The sequence below is a fragment of the Uranotaenia lowii genome, chromosome 3, assembly GCF_029784155.1.
Source record: "Uranotaenia lowii strain MFRU-FL chromosome 3, ASM2978415v1, whole genome shotgun sequence".
In the NCBI taxonomy this organism is placed as follows: Eukaryota; Metazoa; Arthropoda; class Insecta; order Diptera; family Culicidae; genus Uranotaenia; species Uranotaenia lowii.
This window is the reverse complement of record NC_073693.1, coordinates 278,979,200-278,997,282: the sequence shown is the minus strand read 5'-3', so window position 1 is coordinate 278,997,282 and position 18,083 is coordinate 278,979,200. Positions and strand designations below refer to the sequence as shown.

The 18,083-nt window shown below is 39.5% G+C and overlaps 3 protein-coding genes across 5 annotated transcripts; 1 reads left to right on the top strand and 2 right to left on the bottom strand.

The window, feature by feature from the left end:
- Positions 1-3,394: 3,394 nt before the first annotated feature.
- LOC129758106 (exosome complex exonuclease RRP44-like) lies at positions 3,395-6,866 on the top strand. Its single transcript, XM_055755557.1, has 4 exons — positions 3,395-3,691; positions 3,745-3,992; positions 4,083-6,693; positions 6,760-6,866. The coding sequence occupies exons 1-4, from the start codon at positions 3,652-3,654 to the stop codon at positions 6,774-6,776; spliced, it is 2,916 nt and encodes a 971-aa protein (XP_055611532.1). The 5' UTR covers positions 3,395-3,651; the 3' UTR covers positions 6,777-6,866.
- Positions 6,867-7,725: 859 nt separating this feature from the next.
- On the bottom strand, positions 7,726-12,746 carry LOC129758104 (clumping factor B-like). 3 transcript variants are annotated; one of them, XM_055755555.1, is made up of 3 exons: positions 9,718-12,743; positions 8,373-9,660; positions 7,726-8,263 (listed from the first exon to the last, which is right to left on the bottom strand). In XM_055755555.1, the coding sequence occupies exons 1-3, from the start codon at positions 12,439-12,441 to the stop codon at positions 8,067-8,069; spliced, it is 4,209 nt and encodes a 1,402-aa protein (XP_055611530.1). In that variant the 5' UTR covers positions 12,442-12,743; the 3' UTR covers positions 7,726-8,066. The 3 variants fall into 3 exon arrangements, with proteins under 3 accessions (XP_055611530.1, XP_055611529.1, XP_055611531.1); XM_055755554.1 differs by having other exon boundaries at positions 8,373-12,743; XM_055755556.1 differs by having other exon boundaries at positions 8,135-8,263; positions 8,369-12,746.
- Positions 12,747-15,538: 2,792 nt separating this feature from the next.
- On the bottom strand, positions 15,539-17,208 carry LOC129758111 (diphthine methyl ester synthase). Its single transcript, XM_055755564.1, has 3 exons — positions 16,951-17,208; positions 16,707-16,889; positions 15,539-16,282 (listed from the first exon to the last, which is right to left on the bottom strand). Exons 1-3 carry the CDS (start codon positions 17,086-17,088, stop codon positions 15,671-15,673), a joined length of 933 nt encoding a protein of 310 aa, XP_055611539.1. The 5' UTR covers positions 17,089-17,208; the 3' UTR covers positions 15,539-15,670.
- Between the last annotated feature and the right edge of the window lie 875 nt (positions 17,209-18,083).

Sequence of the window (18,083 nt, the reverse complement as noted above, 5' to 3'; positions counted from 1 at the left end):
TTGCAGAATCAAAACTGTGAGCGAGGGATACGTACCGCGCCAAAAAAAATAATCCGCGTTAATTCCGAAAAACCACGTCAACTTCGGAAAACCGCGGAAAAACCTTGCGCGTTCTAGGACCACGGGGATTATGAAAAGGAATCTTAAGGTCATGAATTGCCTGGACTTTATGAGTACGTCGGAGAATAGATTTTTGACACCCAAATCCTGTATGACGGCTTCAGCCTAACGCCAACATGCTTTAAATGACTGAAAATCGCATAAAACAAGCATAATGTGGATATTAGGTGAGAAGAATCAATTAGAAAAAGTCGAAATTTGCAGTCTGACGCTATGAAACGCCATTTCAAAATCCAATACGGCAGCTTTCGCTCAACTTTTAAATATTTCAAATGACTTAAAATCGCAAGAAAAAAAATCTACTAAAACTATGACAAAAATATAACAAAAAAATGAAAAAAAAAATTACAATATAATAACAACAAATATTACGAAACGCTGACAAAACTTTGATAGAAATATGACAAAGGTGACACAAATATTACAATTTGATAAAAATATACCAAATCTATGATAAATTTGACAATAAAATGGCAAAGCCTTTACCAAATTTTAAAAAAATCTGACAAAAATTAATAAAGTTGACTAAATAATAACAAAAAATTAACAATAATTCCAAAACTCGAAATAAAAACTTTAACAAATACTTGACAACATTATGGAAAATATGAAAATTGAAATAATAATATGAAAAATATAATAACTTATCAAAATTTACAAATATGACAAAATTTTGCAATAAAATTACATAAATCTGGCGATACTATGAAAAAAATCTTACAAATGTAATAAATATATATGTAACAAAGCTATGAAAAAATATGATAAAAATTTAACAAAACAACGATAAGAAAACAAAATTATGACAAACAGTTGACAAAGGTTGTTATAGTACAGTAAGATTTTTTTCATTTTATTTTAATTTTTGTAATAATTTTGTCATGTTTTCATTTGTCGTATTTTTGTCATAGTTCTGTCAGATGTTTTGTTCATTTGATAGTGAGTTTTGTCTTTTTTCGTTCGATTTTAGTCGTTTTAACATCTTCTCTTCATACTGAAAGCACTGACCATACTGACTGGACACTCGATTTCGTTTTCTGGATAAGTTTTCCAGGAAAAAAACAAAAAAAAAATCATTTTTCCAACAGTACGCAATGTCGATTCCAGAGTGCGCATGGATCGATTTGAATAAATGCTACCCCAGTTAGGAAATGCCACCCAACTTTAAAAATAAAACACGCAATTTCTACGATAAAATCGGGCTAAACAGGACCATTTTTCCTACACGGCATTTTTTGTCAAATTTTTCAGGTTCGCCACCTGCCGTCGGTATTGCGAACCTGCAAAATCTGACAACAAAAAATTAGACAGAAAATGGTTGAATTTTTGTTCTAAGAGTCAAGTCAGTGTGGTCAGTGCTGAAAGTCTTACCCAGTACAACTGCATTCGATGATTACTCTTGTATTTGAACTCACGGACATTGGCTTAGGAGGGAACTAACTTGCCAACTGAGTTACATTTTTAACATATTCAACATTATGTCATTTTTTTTTAATTTTGTGTTTATTTTTTGTCAGATTTTTGTGATTTTATTGTAAATTTGTTGTTATTATTTTGTCATTTTTGTAAATTTGTTGACAAATATTGGTCCTTATATTAGTTCTGTCAGGTCATATTGTCAAATTTTGATTATAATTTTGACATACATTATTTTTCTCATTTGTCATAGTTTTGCTGCTATTTCTGTGAATTTTTCCTCATATTTTTGTCTAATTTTTTTAAATTTGTCATATTTTTGGCATAATTATTTTACCACATTTGTCGTGTTTTATTCAAAGTTTTGTCATTTGTCTTTATTTTTTTTTGTCATATTTTTTAATTTTAGTAAAAGTTATTCATATTTTCCCACAGTTTTGTTATATTTTTGTCAATATTACTTTAGTTTTATAACACTTGTTATATTTTTGTTTATTCATTTCATGCTTTTTTAAATTTTGTTAAATTTTTGTCAGTAATTTTTCATCAAATTTTTTATCCCTTTCACTCATTTCTTATATTGTGGATGGACCATACGATTTTCAGTTCTTTATTGCATTTTGAATTAAGCGGGAACCGCCATATTTTATTTCAAAATGGCGTCGGACAGCCAAATTCGACTTCTACTTATTGAGTACTTTCATCCAATACCCATATTGTGGGAGTTTCATCTGCTTTTAGTCACTTCCAGCATTTTAAAGTTGAGTGGAAGGGGCCATATTGGATTTCAAGATGGCGTCGGATAACAAATTCCAACTTCTATTCGTTCAGCCCCTTCGCCCTATACACATATTGTGGGGCTTCCATGCCACCGGTCGTTTATTGCCAGTTAGAATTTGTTTCAATTGATAAAGAATGAAATCGCGTTTTTTTTTTCGAAAATCCGCGCTAAAAAACCGTACATTTTTTATTACTAACACAGAAACGGCAATGATAATTAAATAAATAAACTTTTGAAAAATATTTTTTTGATAAATCATTTTACGATAAAACATTTCCGAGAGAATATTTTCAGTGTATGTCCAGATGAACACACGCTAACTTTTGGCTACCCCTTAACGAATACTTTTGACCCGTTATTCAATAAGACTGGGAGAACTCCTTTTTCCGGATAAAGCCCCTGTACCCTTTAAGGGGTACTCAGCCTGATAACGCTTCAGCGGATGAAAATTACCCCTTATTCCAAATGCTTGTAGCAGATGATTACCCCTTATTTGAAAGGCTTCTTGTGGTGGAAATTTTAGGAGCTGCTTATCGGAAATGAATGCTGGGGAATGAATCACAACAAGATATCATAAATTTTATTTGGTTTATTTAAATGACGAAAATAATTTCATATTATTTGAAAATTTAAATTTTTTCCTTCTATGGGAATCGACCTTCAATCAACGGCTTATTTTCGACGCGCTCATCGGGAACTGCGCAGCTCTGAAATAATAAGATGAATACATTGTAATTCCAAAAAGGAAAGAATACGAATATTTATTCAATCAATTACTTACAATTTTTCTCATCGCTGCTAATTTACCGACAAATGACAACGTTATGAATGTTACAACATCTGAAACTACCCCTTTGAAGCGGACTCGAGCTTTTCTAAATAAGGGGTAATATTGACCCGACAAAATGACCCGTTATTTGACAGATCGTGGAGGTTCTCAATAACGGGTCATTTTTACGCCTTTAAGGGGTAGCCAAAAGTTAGCGTGCAGAATGAATTCGCGCGATCCAGCCGGGTCTTCGCACGAAAATTCGCTTGCACTGTGGCCGGTCGATGTTTTTTTCAACGTGTTTCAATGAGAAGCGGTTTTTCGCGCGAATTGGAAATTCGCTTCGCACTTCGCACCGCGCTCACTGTGAATTCGACCTTACTTTGGCTGCGATGAACTTCGTGAGTGACCCGACCACGCGACAAAAACGTAAACAATCTGTCATATGAAGTCGATACACAAATTTATCGAGTTTTACCGGCAAATTTAAAGTTTGATTTTACTGAAATAAAAGCATTTTAAGCATACCATTTTGCTTGGAAGAGTTTGACAGAAGTGATTTACAATGTTAACTAATCGAGTGTTTATGAAAAAGACCAGGAAAGGTAAGTTTAGGTTACAAATCGTCGAGCGTTTTTCAAAATTTTCTTTCTGGTAGGTGGAATCATAAAAGTTGTTCGAGAGCACTATCTCCGAGATGACGTTGCCTGCGGAATTGGCTCTTGTGGGCTGTGCTCCCTGCCATCAACCCGAACCAGTTTAGACCCCAAACCGGAGCAACTGAACGAGAGCTTCCCCTTGCCTCACTATCTGATGCTGGATACCAATGTGATTCTCTACCAAATCGATTTTCTCGAGTCCGAGGCCGTCCGAAATGTGATTGTGCTCAGTACTGTCCTGGATGAGGTTTGTAACTTATTTTATTTAAAAGAAAAGGCCATATGCTATGAATTCAAATATGAGTCTTACATTCCCAATTTGTTCCGTCTCAACAAGGTCAAGCATCGGAGTCCGAAAATTTTCAAACGCCTACGAAAGGTGATTGCCGATCCGGGAAGAAAGTTCTATACTTTTGTGAACGAACACCACAAAGACACGTACCTTAGTAAAGGAATCGGGGAATCGGCCAACGATCGTAACGACCGGATGATCCGTCAGGCGGCCCTCTGGTACGGTAAACACATCAAGGAAGACAATCCGAAGAGTAAACTTCAGGTGATCATTTTGACGGACGATGCTGAAAACCGGACGAAAGCAAGCGCACTTGGACTGGCCGTTTCTTCTGTTGCGAATTATGTTGGATCGATGAAAAATCATCCGGAGTTAAAAGATAAAGTTTTTAACACGGAAAAGTGGCAGGATGATTCGAAGATTATTTTTCCATCCCATATGACGGCTGCCCAAATTCACGATGGAATTAAAAAGGGGGAATTGCACCAAGGTAGTTTCTTCGCCTCACGGGATAATTTTCTGGAAGGAAACGTTCGATCGGAAGCTTATGAGGAACCTATTTTAATTCAGGGCCGGTTGAATTTGAATCGGGCTGTGGATGGAGACGTCGTTGCAATTCGAATGTTTCCCAAAAGCGAATGGAAATGTCCAAGCAAGATTGTGCTGGTGGATGAACAAAATGTTGATGACGAAACCGCAGAAGTTGCAGACCCCGAATTTGAAAATGATCCAAAAGATGATGCTGTTCCTACTGCTGCCATTGTAGGAATAATCAAACGAAAATGGCGTCAATACTGTGGAATATTAGCCGCTAATCCATTGGCTGGTTCGACCAGGCATCTGTTTGTACCATCGGATAGAAACATTCCTCGGATTCGCATTGAAACGCGTCAATCAGCTCATCTGATTACTCAACGCATCGTTGTGGCCATCGATTACTGGCCTAGACACTCTAAGTATCCGATAGGTCATTTTGTGCGGGCATTGGGAAATATTGGCGAGAAAGATGCAGAAAATGAAGTTATTCTTCTTGAACACGACATACCGCATGGTAGTTGGTCAGCGGAAATAAAGAGTCAGCTACCCGTATTGCCCTGGCATGTTGAACCGGAAGAGTACAAGAAGCGTGTAGATTTGAGGGACATAACCATTTGTTCCGTTGATCCGCCAGGTTGTACAGATATTGACGATGCTTTGCATGCACGCCGTTTGGATAACGGAAACATAGAAGTAGGAGTGCATATAGCAGATGTAACACATTTCATCAAACCGGGAACGGCTTTGGACAAGGAAGCTGCTCTGAGAGCAACTACCGTGTATTTGGTAGACAAACGTATTGACATGGTGCCGGACGTTCTTAGCTCAAATCTTTGCTCCCTTCGTGGTGGAGAAGAGCGCTTGGCTTTCTCTTGTGTTTGGGAGCTTGATGATAATGCCAATATCATCCACACAAAGTTCCATAAATCGGTTATCAAATCCAAAGCAGCGTTAACTTATCAAGAAGCACAGCTCATCATCGATGATGCATCTCAAACTAATCAAACAGCTCAGTCGCTTCGTTTGCTTAACAAGCTGGCTAAGCTTCTCAAGAAACGTCGTATTGATAATGGTGCCTTAGTACTGGCCTCTCCGGAAATTCGTTTCAACATCGACAGCGAAACTCATGATCCCATTGACGTTGTGGCCAAGAAAATGCTTGACACTAACTCCATGGTCGAAGAATTCATGTTACTGGCAAACGTTTCTGTAGCGGAAAAAATAGAACACGAGTTCCCCGAGTGCGCGATGCTTCGTCGACATCCTTGTCCACCGGATGCCAATTTTGAACCCCTGAAAAAAGCGGCTTCCTATCAAGGTTTTGAAATTATTACCGATAGTGGAAAGCAATTGGCTACCAGCTTAGACTTAGCCGTAAAACCCGACAATCCTTATTTCAACACTCTGCTCCGTATTTTAACAACGCGCTGTATGATGCAAGCCGTTTACTTCATCAGTGGAACAACCCAACGTCAAGAGTATTTCCACTACGGGTTGGCATCTCCGATCTACACTCACTTCACCTCACCGATCAGAAGATATGCCGATATCATTGTTCACAGATTGCTAGCAGCTTGCATAGGTGCTGACAGTACCTATCCGGCTCTTTTGGACAAAACAGCCAGCGCTCAGCTTTGTAACAACTTAAACTATCGCAACCGGATGGCACAGTATTCCGGTCGGGCTTCCGTAGCCCTGCATACTCACCTGTTCTTCCGCAATCGAACATCCGACGAGGAAGCTTACATTCTGTTTGTAAAGAAAAATGCTTTCCAAGTTATTGTGCCTAAATACGGTCTCGAAGGGACTATCTACGTTTCGGGGCGTGGTGAGAAGGCTCGTTCTGGTCCAACGTTCACATACAACGAGGAAACTCAAACGCAATCCTGTGGCAATGTCGAGTTTCATGCCTTCGATCCGGTCATGGTACGGTTGAGTTTAGATTCGACCAATGTACAACATCAGAAGCTTGTTTTCGAACTCGTTACCCCATACATCGAAGGATTCAGCGTAAAGCCGTTGGCCGAGTTAGATCAAGCTTCACCTACCAAACGCAAGAGTACGGAAGTCGAAGAGCAACAACCATCAGCGGTAGATACGGTGAAAAAGAGTAAAAAAGGTTTGTAGTGATCTAATTCCTTATTCTAGAAGCATCTGCAATCATGTATAATTTATTATTTTTCAGGAAAAAAAGCCAAGTAACTAAGAAACTGTTATTAAGATGTGCATAATAAAATGCCATATGCAAATTTACAAAAAATTAAAACAAAATGCAAAATTTACTGTGATGACAATCATGAAGTTTTAAAGATAGATGATTATTGAAATTTGGTGTAAAATTATCAAGAACCTAACGGTAAGTAAAATAAAATTATGAATTTAATACCCTTCAATAGATATTATCGGTGAAATAATCATGAACTTTAACTAAAAACTTTGTAATTAATTACAGAAGTATGCTTTTATATCAGAATAATAAACTTCGCTATCACGTCTGGACAGCCAAATTGAAACCATCTAGGTTGACTTAAGGTAGTACACAACCAAAAAGGGCACAAAGTTTTGAAAATTTTGCCAAATTTTGATTGTACTGAGAGCTTACAATATTTCATTCTCTGAAAGTTTTGAGAGCAGATTTTGCTATCATAGATAAATACTTGATGCCTTGTATTGGCATCATTGTGCTCTCCAAGCTCTCAAAAACTGAGGTGTAGTTAGCTTCTTAGTTTTAGTAAAATTATTCATCACTTTGCTAACCATGTATAAAAATTTGTGCTCTCATTTTTGCTATGTATCACCTTATATCAAGCAAAATGAGAGCACATTTGGCTCTCATGGCGTGATAGCAAAATTTGCTATAATTTTGCCATAAAGTCTGCTCGGGAACTCTGTAAATAATTCTTTTCCAATTTCTTAGATATAACTTTACTCACTTACTTTGTATTTGATGTACCTAATTTAAGATAGCATATTTTTTATTGTGCGAGATTGGTAATATACAGCTGACTTTATTTTTATGTGCAAGAAATAAGTGACCAGATAAAATAACTCTTAATATCCGCCTAGCAAGACGTTCGGGAATTTCTCTATATATTATTGAAATTTAGTTCTTCAATTCTACACCTTTATTATAAACATAAAATAACGTATGGACTTTAATCTTAGTATTGCTTCAAATTATTCGCGCGAACAGCAAACGTGTGCATACACAAAGAGCATATTGAATCACTTTTGCACTTACATTCTTCGTTGCATAATTTCTATTATGTTTGTTGGCTTGAATACATTTGTAAAAATCGTTTATCAATGTTTTTAAAGTAGCATGATAGCAATCTTTGTATTGTTGGAAAGGCTGAAATCTGAAACATCTTACCGTTCAATGTTGTTACATCAGACATCTATGTATAAAACTCACTAGGAAAAAAATCATGCCAAATGTATCCAAGCCAACCTATTTTTTTAACTTCAAGAAACCGTTGAATCATTTGTCGTCTACTTCCGTACCATGCCGGCACTTTTGTTACGTTTCCTCATATGTTTCGGCAGCACTCGGATCAGCGAACTGTCAATCTGAACCGGCATTGTACGCTGACGGGCTATGAACAACTTCTGGGCGTCCAACGATGCGTACTTTTTAACGTCGTTTATAGAACGAGGTTTCGTTGATTCACTGCTGCCATTGGTATTGCCTTGGGTAAGAAAGATAGGGAAAAAGAAATTTAAAAGAAAAAGCACACGTTAGTATCATGGAAATGCCTCATCCCCGGTAGCATTTGCTTGGATCCAATTCTTACTAACTTGTTTTGGACGAACCCATTTTCATGTTTTCCTTCTCGTCACTGCTACTTTTCTTGTCGTCCGAAAGATCGCTCATCGACAGTGGACTTTCGTCTGTTGCTGGGGCTAAATTTGTCTGTGTATCACTAGCTAACTTTGCGTCACTAGAAGCATTGTCTGATTTGCCAGAGGAATCTTCCTCACGTGTTGAATTTCTTTGCACTGCAACCCCTCGGGTGAGAGTCATGCGTCGTGCGGCTGTATCATACTCATCGATGTTCAGACTGTACATCGGACGTCGCTTGTTTTCCATTCGAGCATCTTCAAGAGAGTTGTCACTCTCTTCCGTTTTTTTGTGATCCATTGTTATCTGAATTATGTTAGTCGGGTACTCTTCCAAACTCTCGGTTGATTGATCTTCAGTAAAAGTGCGCATCGTGCTGTGATAATCCCGAAGAAGTTTTCTGTTCGATCGGAACCGTCGATACGAGCGCTGGATGGTCGACGCGGCTTGTTCAGCAGCTTCCTTGTTTTGTTCCTCACGTTCAATGAATTCGTCCAGCGATTGATCGATTGCATTGTTTCCGAACGATGCGTATGGTATATTAGTGGATGTATTCTGCGAACTTCGTCTGAAGAAGTGTTTGTTTGCATGAATCGTCGTTTGAGATGCGATCGTAGATTCTGTATCCGTAGATGCAATGGTCTCTAATGCTGTTCGGACGTTGTTTTCGTCCACATTGTCTGCCAGATTCTCTTGATCGTAAAAGTCAGAATCCGCTCTGGAAACGGAGCTAGCCAAAATCTTATTTCTTATATTACCTATGTAGTATCCATCGAATTCGTCCTCTTCTTGAACATAGTTTGGCCCATATTTGTCCAATCCTACGTAATCAGAGTCCTGCCTGGTCAAGTCTTTCCTCTCTGTCATGCTACGCCGTATTGCGTGTTTATGTGAAGCTGTCTCGCTGGCTTCCACATCGTCACGCGAGTGTAGCCGATCCTTCAACTGTCGATTGCGATTCGCAGCCGCCGCCATCGGGTCGAATACATCTGCTGCGTCCATCACCCCATCACCTTCTGCTAGGCCATTGGCCGCTTCCTCAGTGATGGGGCCCTTCTCTAAAAAATCATCGGTAAAGGTTCTCTCAGTTTGTTGATGGTCACGAGATTGTTGGTTTGGTTGTTCGGCAGCTAAAACAACATCTGCATCGTCATCAGTTTCCAGTGTGTTATTCTTGGCTAGAGTTTCGTCTTTATCTGGATTTTCACCCGGTGGACTTTCCTCATCGTTTTCTAGCTCCGATTGCTTCAAAGAATAAAATAATGCCTCAGCGGAATCTTTGTGAAAAGAAGCTATTTTTACCTTTTTGATTTCTTCCGCTTCAACACTATTTCGGCTTGCTAGTTTTGATGTCGACGGAGAAACTTGACGTTGGATGCATGGCTCTTCAACGACTTCTTCGTTCGATTCATTACTATTTCCTGATTCATCCTGTGAATCGACGTTAGCTTTCTTCTCTTCCGAATCCTTAGCTTCGACATCATTGGAATCACTAGCAGTTTGGTCATTATTTCTATTTTCTTGTTCTAAACCAGGTGCGGAAGGACTTGGTGGTTTATCTTCAGTTTTATTCCCATAGGTTCCTTCGGATAGCTCTTGTTCATTTTCATCTTCACCTTCATCATCTCCGTCGTCCATACGACTGCTGATGGAAGCGATGCCACCTGTTTCAGAAACCAGTTCTCCATCTGGCCCATCCATTGAACCGTCTGGGCCCGATTCTTTGGTAGAAGATTCCTTTGATAGACCATCAGATTGTTCAAGCGTTGCATTCAAATCCGATTCAGTTTTCTCCAGAGACCCTTCTTTGGATACTGCTTCATCGTTAACTTCGTTTGAATCTGGCTGTTCCTCATCCGTCGGCTCGATTTTTGCTTGTTCGCAAGCAGAGCTGGAATTGGGCTCCTCCAAAGATTCCCCCTTTTCAATCTCTTTTGGGGTCTCTGGAGCTTCCGTTTCAACAGCATCAACTTGCTCCTGAGGCAGCACAAGATTTTGATCCTGCTTCTCTTGTTTGATCTCTGTATCATTGCCGTCTTCAACTGCTGATTCCTCTATTGATTGCTGATTCACTTCTAAATCGACTTCGTTGGTTGATGTTGGTTTCTCATGTTCTGTTGAATTTTCATTCGGCGCTGCATTTTCATCTGCATTTGATTCTAACTCGTTCTGCGGCTCTGTTGTGTCCTGAGTTTCCGCACTATTTTTGTCTTCTTTATTTTTTGAATCTTGTTCTGGTTCTATGTTACTCGTAATAGATTCTTTTGGTGGAACATCAGTAGCTTCTGAATCACTTTTTGGACCTGCATCTTTCGACAGTGATTTTTTGGGTGACGCAACACCATCGTCTGAGTTAGTTTCGGGTTCTTCTTCCGGGTTTACTATTTCTTGCTCCGTTTTTTCAAGCTCATCACTCACAGCAATGTCATCTTCTTTCTGATCGTCGTCAGAAGCTTTTATATCAGCAACCTCAGAGTTATCACCAAGCGGTTCATCTTCATTTTTTTCTTCATTATCCATCATTGTCTCAATTGATTCGGCAGCAACTTTAACTTCATTGCCACCATCATCATTATTCGGATCTGACTGATCCACTTCTGCATTGCTCGGTTCATCAACTTTATCAGAATTTTGTCCCGTTTCCTCATTGTCTTTGTCATTGTCCTCGATTTCGACAGAATCCTCTTTATCAGAAAAATCTTTCGTAGAGCCTAGCACTGAAGGGGCGGAATTTTGTCTAGAAGTTTTCGCCGGTGTACTCGCTCCTTGATTAAGTTCTTCAGTTTGTTGTTGTAGATTTTCAGAATTTTCATCCTGAACGCTTTCAGCTCGATCGTTTCCTTCATTCATATCATCTTGAGATGTATTTTCAACAATTTCAATAACATCATTTCCAAGCTGTGCGTTTTCTGGAATATCATTTTCGTTTGTTAAGATTTCAGCTTGTTCTTCATTTCCTGGTTCATCAGTTGGAACGTCAGGCATTTCGAGTGTTTCAGCTTCGTTCTCGTCGGAAGCAAAACGAGATTGTACGTCTACTACAACGCGTTCTTCATCTGCATCAACGGTATCCACTCCTTCGCCATCATTTTGTGCCGTTCCTGCAGTTTCTGGCTTTTCTTCTTCGAGTGTACCATTTAACTCGGCTGAATTAATTGGTTGTTCGGGTTGGTGTTCAATTTTTTCAACCGATACATCTGGTTCATGTTCAGCAATGGTATCAGAAACTTCCAACGGCGCACTACCTTCTACTGGAAAATCTGGTTCACCAGTAACTTCCATCAAAACTTCCGCCGTGCTTGGTGCTGTCGGATATTCCTCAGTTTCATGTTCATTTCCGTTTGGCGGTTCTTCTGTATCTTTTGTATTGGCAGTTTCCGCATCGACATCATCTGAGTCCAGGGCTGTATCTAGCAATACTGTTGAAACAGCTGTGGCGGCTGTTTCTGAATCGGCACTATTCAATTTGCTTATTTTCGGACTTTGATTGTCCCGATAAGCTTCAACTTTTACAACAGATTGTTCAATATCAGGAGTTTCTTCGTTGATTGCATCAAGGTCGTCTACTGAGCTCTTAGCACTGCCACTTTTCCTTTCACTTCCATCACTTAAAACTGCTGCAGAATCGGGAATCGCTGCTGCTATAATTTGCTCTTCCGGTTCCGATTTTTCCACAGATTTATTGGAATCCTTAGAGCCCTGCTTACGAACACGTTTTCTTCTTCGACCACGTGTGGTAGATGCGCTGCCACCACTATCATCGTCATCGCCATCAGTGGCAATCTTCCTCGACTCATTTCCACCTTTGGTGCGACACTTGTCTCTGTAGTCCGCATACACTTTATGGGCACTGAAATGTGGATAGCCCTTGTCCAATTCACCAGCATCACGTTCGCGGATAAGATTTTCGAAATACTCAGCCGCATGGACATAGATGTTATCCGGATTTTCCCGTATCACACTCTTGGCCAGCCCTTTCATCAAATCGGGCAAGCCTTCCGGAATCTTCGGTGTTGTTATAGGCATCTTTGAAGAATGTTTGATTTTTGCACTGTCAGCAAACTCAATTTAAATAATAAATTCAAGAAAATTTCTATCAGTGAAAAGGGAAAGTGAACTGCACCTCCAACTAGGACGAAGTTCGGAAATCGAATGACCACACAGCTCAAACTGCCCCGAGGTCAAGTTCTCGCTAGAAAGGATAATTTTGCTCTGAATTCAATCGTCACCTTCCCTTGATGGTTTACCACCGTAGTTTCCTCATAACAACGAACGGAAGAAAATCAATAAAGCGCGAATATAAGGTGGAATTTAGTAGGAAGAATCGGTTGAGCTCGATGGCCGCGTCCGTTGCCAAGGGACGATGCCAGGCCACAACAAATCCGTTTTACCAGGATCAGGGCTATTACCGAAGACCGAATCTATAGAGAAACGAAAACACTGCTCGGGAAGGAGCGACCATCACCTCATGTGCGAGGGAGATGTGGGGTCACTCGAGGGTTTTGAGGGGGTAATGCAAAATACCGAAACACCACACGAAGGCCAATCATGCGGGGATCAATTGGAGCAAAGCCAAAGTAGAGAAAAAAACACTATAGTGTACATGCGGCGTCTTGTGCAGGTGAACCGAATTATCCCAGCGAGAGGTCAATGTGTCCACTTTCTCATGACACCCATCGAAATGGTTCAATACGTTCAAAGTTGCATTAGCTGTTGTTGTTGGTGGTTAATCTCTTGGAAGTTGTTTAGGCTCAGAGAAAAGTTATTCGGGAAAATATATGTACACCATTGAGAAACACATACACTTATCCATGATTTATGGGTCCTGCCTACGTGGCCTTGTCGCTATGATAGGTGTACCTCAGTTAGCCTTCCCGATTTGGGTTAACAGCTCAAATGAACAGTGAGAATTAATTATTGTTTTTATAAATTAGTAATTGCTGTGGCCGAATTTAGAAAAATATTTTTTCCGGCATGAACAGTCGACCAAATATACATTCCAATAAAAAATTTAAAACCGTTCCACTTAAAAAATGTTCTTTCCTAATCATATAGGTAGATAACCTGATTCATGAAAGAAGACTTCCAGAAAAAAATCAAAGTTTTCATGACCACTCTGATAGGCGTGAATGATGTGACCGACAATAAAACGCCATTTCAATTATGCAAATCTTTTCAAAGGGGATAAGATCTAAATAGTTTGTAGAAGCGGATCGTAAATTAATATGTGCTTTAAACAGAAAAAAGGGTTGTACCTTTTTCCGCGGATTTCGCATGAGTGGAATAGTGGTTGGCGGTATGCTAGTTTGGCGGTTTACCATTTGGGAAATGGACCTTAAACGCGGCATGACTGTATGCGGTTTGGTCGATTTGGCGGTTTACAATTTTGCAAACGGCTTTGTATGGTGGTGTTAATTTTTGCGATATGACCCGTTTCGCGGTTTTTCGTTTTAGCGGCATGGAACATTTAGCGGTAGATATTTACTCAAAAATAAACTGGGCAAATGTTGCCGAGCTGAGCTTAATTTGGGATCACAACTTTAAAATGCGTTTTCTGGCCTTTAGAAGCGTTTTTTCGGCATTCTGAGCTTAATTTGTGATCACATCTCTAAAATGCGTTTTCTGGCCTTTACAAGCGTTTTTTCGGGATTCCGAGCTTAATTTGGGATCACAACTTTAAAATGCGTTTTCTGGCCTTTAGAAGCGTTTTTTCGGGATTCTGAGCTTAGTTTGGGATCACAACTTTAAAATGCGTTTTCTGGCCTTTAAAAGCGTTTTTTCGGGATTCCGAGCTTAATTTGGGATCACAACTTTAAAATGCGTTTTCTGGCCTTAAGAAGCGTTTTTTCGGGATTCTGAGCTTAGTTTGGGATCACAACTTTAAAATGCGTTTTCTGGCCTTAAGAAGCGTTTTTTCGGGATTCTGAGCTTAATTTGGGATCACAACTTTAAAATGCGTTTTCTGGCCTTAAGAAGCGTTTTTTCGGGATTCTGAGCTTAATTTGGGATCACAACTTTAAAATGCGTTTTCTGGCGTTTTTTCGGGATTCTGAGCTTAATTTGAGATCACATGCTGCAGCTTTAAAATGCGTTTTCTGGTCTTCTGAAGCGTTTTTTTCGAGATTCTTAGCTTAATTTGGGATCACAACTTTAAAATGCGTTTTCTAGCCTTAAGAAGCGTTTAGCTTTATCTCGTTTTAATTTTTTTTAAATATTTTTCCATGTTTTATCTTTGAAAAGAATTTCCGATATTCACAAAAATATCTCTGTCACTGAAATTTCATAAGAATCAAGACGGAAACATAAAGATGTCCAATTGATTTGCTATCGAAACCACCTATTATTACATATAATAAAAGCCGTATTTATTAGTTATTATAATCACACTCCATCCGTCAGTCATCAGAGAAACGAACAAGCGTCGTCGTAGAGGAGAGAGAGAGAAACTAGTGGTTCTTGACCTCAACCATTTCAACCCGATGGTCGGTACATTATTGTACCATTTCCCTACCACTGGACCTTAATTTGAATATGAGTCAAGGTACGAGGAAAAGGTGCTTTGTCACCACACAGAGAAGAAAGCTGGTTTATGTACCTACGAAAAGCTATAGCCGCATGATTCTCGAATATGCTGACTGATAAAGTGGACAATCACAAGATGTCAAATTTATTATAATCATAATAAGAGAAAAACCAATCCTTTTCAAAAAAAATCTCAAAAATATGTTTAAATATTCACCTATCAATTATGATACCTAGGAAATCTTGAAAAACACGACCCAAAGACAAAAAAACGCGACTAGCAGGGTGCCATAGTTGTAGCGTAGAAGAAATGTCCTTGAACCTTGTCTTTCGAGGCAGCAGATTGTGGTCCGGTCTAGCGCGCTAATCAGCAATTTTAATTTTGCCTTCCTCTGGACGATTGTGAGCTACCGATTGTGTTGCGGGCGCTACCTTTTCACAGGCTAGACAGGTTGAAGATTAATGACCTCGCCATCATAGGGCGATAAGAAATTTGGAATAAATTCGTACCAACTAACTTCAACCGGGGGAATCCTATCGTGCTCAAGGTCACATTGAGAGAAGTGAAGGATTTTCGAAGAATCAGGAAATAAATGATTGATTCCGTTTTTAAAAGCTTTGTATTGTATGCGTCTTTTCAAAGGTTCTAAAGCGACTCCACAAAGAAGTCGAAAAATAAAAACAATAACAAAAAAAAATCTCGCTAAACGATTATCCCTGAAGTAATATTACATCAATTATTGGAGTTACTGGTCGATGTTCCGTCAAGTGTGGTATCTAGTTTGAAGATGTTTCCCGAGTATACATCCAATGCGGCCTTCTGCAGCTGTTTGACGTCTTCTTCGCAGAACTGCTGCAAGTATTCCTGTTCCATTGGATGTGTTTCCTCTGCTGGAATGATCAACGAGTGCAACGGTCCGCCCAGATCACTTTTTCGCATTTCTTTCAAGGTGCAAACCTTGATCTTTTGCGTGTCATGGCCAACCCTAGCAAGTCCAACAACCACCGTTCGTTCGGTGACGCCCCGTTTTTGTGATTCTCCGTTATGCTTCCGCTTGTGGATTAAACGCAACAACTGATCCGCCGCCTCGTGGCAACGCATGAATCGCGGTGGCTGATAAACCCGCGTTTTCTTCATCAAAGACTCGATCGTTGGTTCACGGACCCGAATATCCAACAGACAGAGGGTGTGCAGTCCGTGGTCCAAATTAGCCTGAATTTTGTCGTAGAAACTATCCGGTTGCCATGTATCGTCCCAGTATGGAATCGATACTGTTTCCCCGAAATGGTACAGCTGCAGTCCGCAGCATCCAACGGCATTCATGATCGACGCATTATGAATCACCTGGAGAGGAATGGTTTTCGTATTGTATAGCACCTCTTATAGGTTTAATCAAATTTCAAATGAGAGATTTGATAATCACCAAATTATCGCACAAATGATGATTTTGTCTAAGTAGAAGTGAAATTTTGATATTCTTATATGTACACCATTAAATTGTTGAAAAAACGTTTTCCAAATTATCATTTTTCCGAAATTGCTATTCAAGCGGATGATTCATTCTTGTTAGTATTATCTTATTATATCAAATGAGCCCAAGCTTAATCATTTGAAGAATTATTAGAATTAGAATTAAAAAAAATAGAAGATCGTGTTTAGCAATTTAAGTGTACGATTACCGTTAATATTGATATATCGAGTTACACTTCAATAAAATGATCCTATTTTCTATGAGGTTCATCAATATTATGAGAATGTTTTAACATACCTGAAAGGGAATTCTCTTCTCCCGGGCTCGCAGCAGTAAATCACTGTGGGTTGTGGCCCCGAAGGGATCCCCAACGACCAGAAATCCGATCTCCTTCTTGTCGGCTCCGGCCAGTATCTCATCAGCACCCTGCTCGACCAATTCCCGATCTGCCAGAATTAGCGAACGGCCATAATACTCTTCCTGCGAAAAGTAATTATATTGAAATCACAACCAATTCAAACAGTAGAAAGCAGATGCTTACCAGCTTCTCCTGGCCACACGTCAGTATCGAGGTGTAGGATTCCAGATAGACCCGTTCGCATCGCTTCACGACTTCCAGTCCTTTGACGGTGATATCCTTCGGGTCACCTAGCCCCAAACCAATGACGTAGAACACCATGACGCCCTGAAGAACGGGAAATGGCCGTTTTTTAGCAGGAAGAACCGGTAACGATGACCCCGAACGCCGAGAATCACCACCTCACACGTGCTGACGGGGTAGAACTTTTTTTTTGTTTCGCCGGTGCGTCTTTTTTTTGTTTATTATAGGTGTGTTCAACGAAACTCAATCGAAATCAATTGAAATGGATTGACAGTTGATCAGCTGTTTTTCCAATTGACTTCGATCGATTTCTATCAGGCTGTTGAATGAACAGCCACCCACTAATACTAACGCTTTTCTTATTCAGCTGTGCGCTTCGAGATTTCGGGATCCTTTAAGCATAATAAAAAAAAGCTTTTAAGCAATCAACTCAAATCAATACCCACGGCATTTTTCGCCGTATTTTTTAGAATTTTAGACGCGTGCGTTTTCTCCGAAGTCATTGTTGTCCTCGTTATTTTTAAAATGGGTATTAACAAAATGTCGGAAAAAAAACTTGGTAAGTAAATCTCATCAATTTATTCATACATCAGGGAAAATGACAAAGCAATTGGTAGCCAGTCAAAATTTAATAAAAAAAAATTGGATCGTGGAAATTAATGTTCTGGTCCGCGAATTACGCTCATTAACAGTCCCTGAATGCCTAGTAAGAAGTATCTTCCATCTTTTTGAAGAAAGGAATTTGTGCATTTCAAATGGATTAGATTCAATATCTAGGACAACGTGGAAAGGCCTTCCTCAGGGATCTCCACTAAGTCCGTTATGCTTTAATGTTGTGATCAGTGGATTGATCCACAGTGTCCCTCCTGATGTGATAACCGTAAATTACGCCGATGACACAACAATTGCTGTAAGAGGAACCTCGCTGGAGCATAGTTGCGAATCTCTCCAAAGGGCAGTGGATATAGTTGTGGAAAATATTTTCGACCTTGGGTTAGAACTTTCGCCCACGAAATGTAAGTGCCTTCTGATCTCGACACAACAATGCGATAATCCCCCAGAAATAAATATCG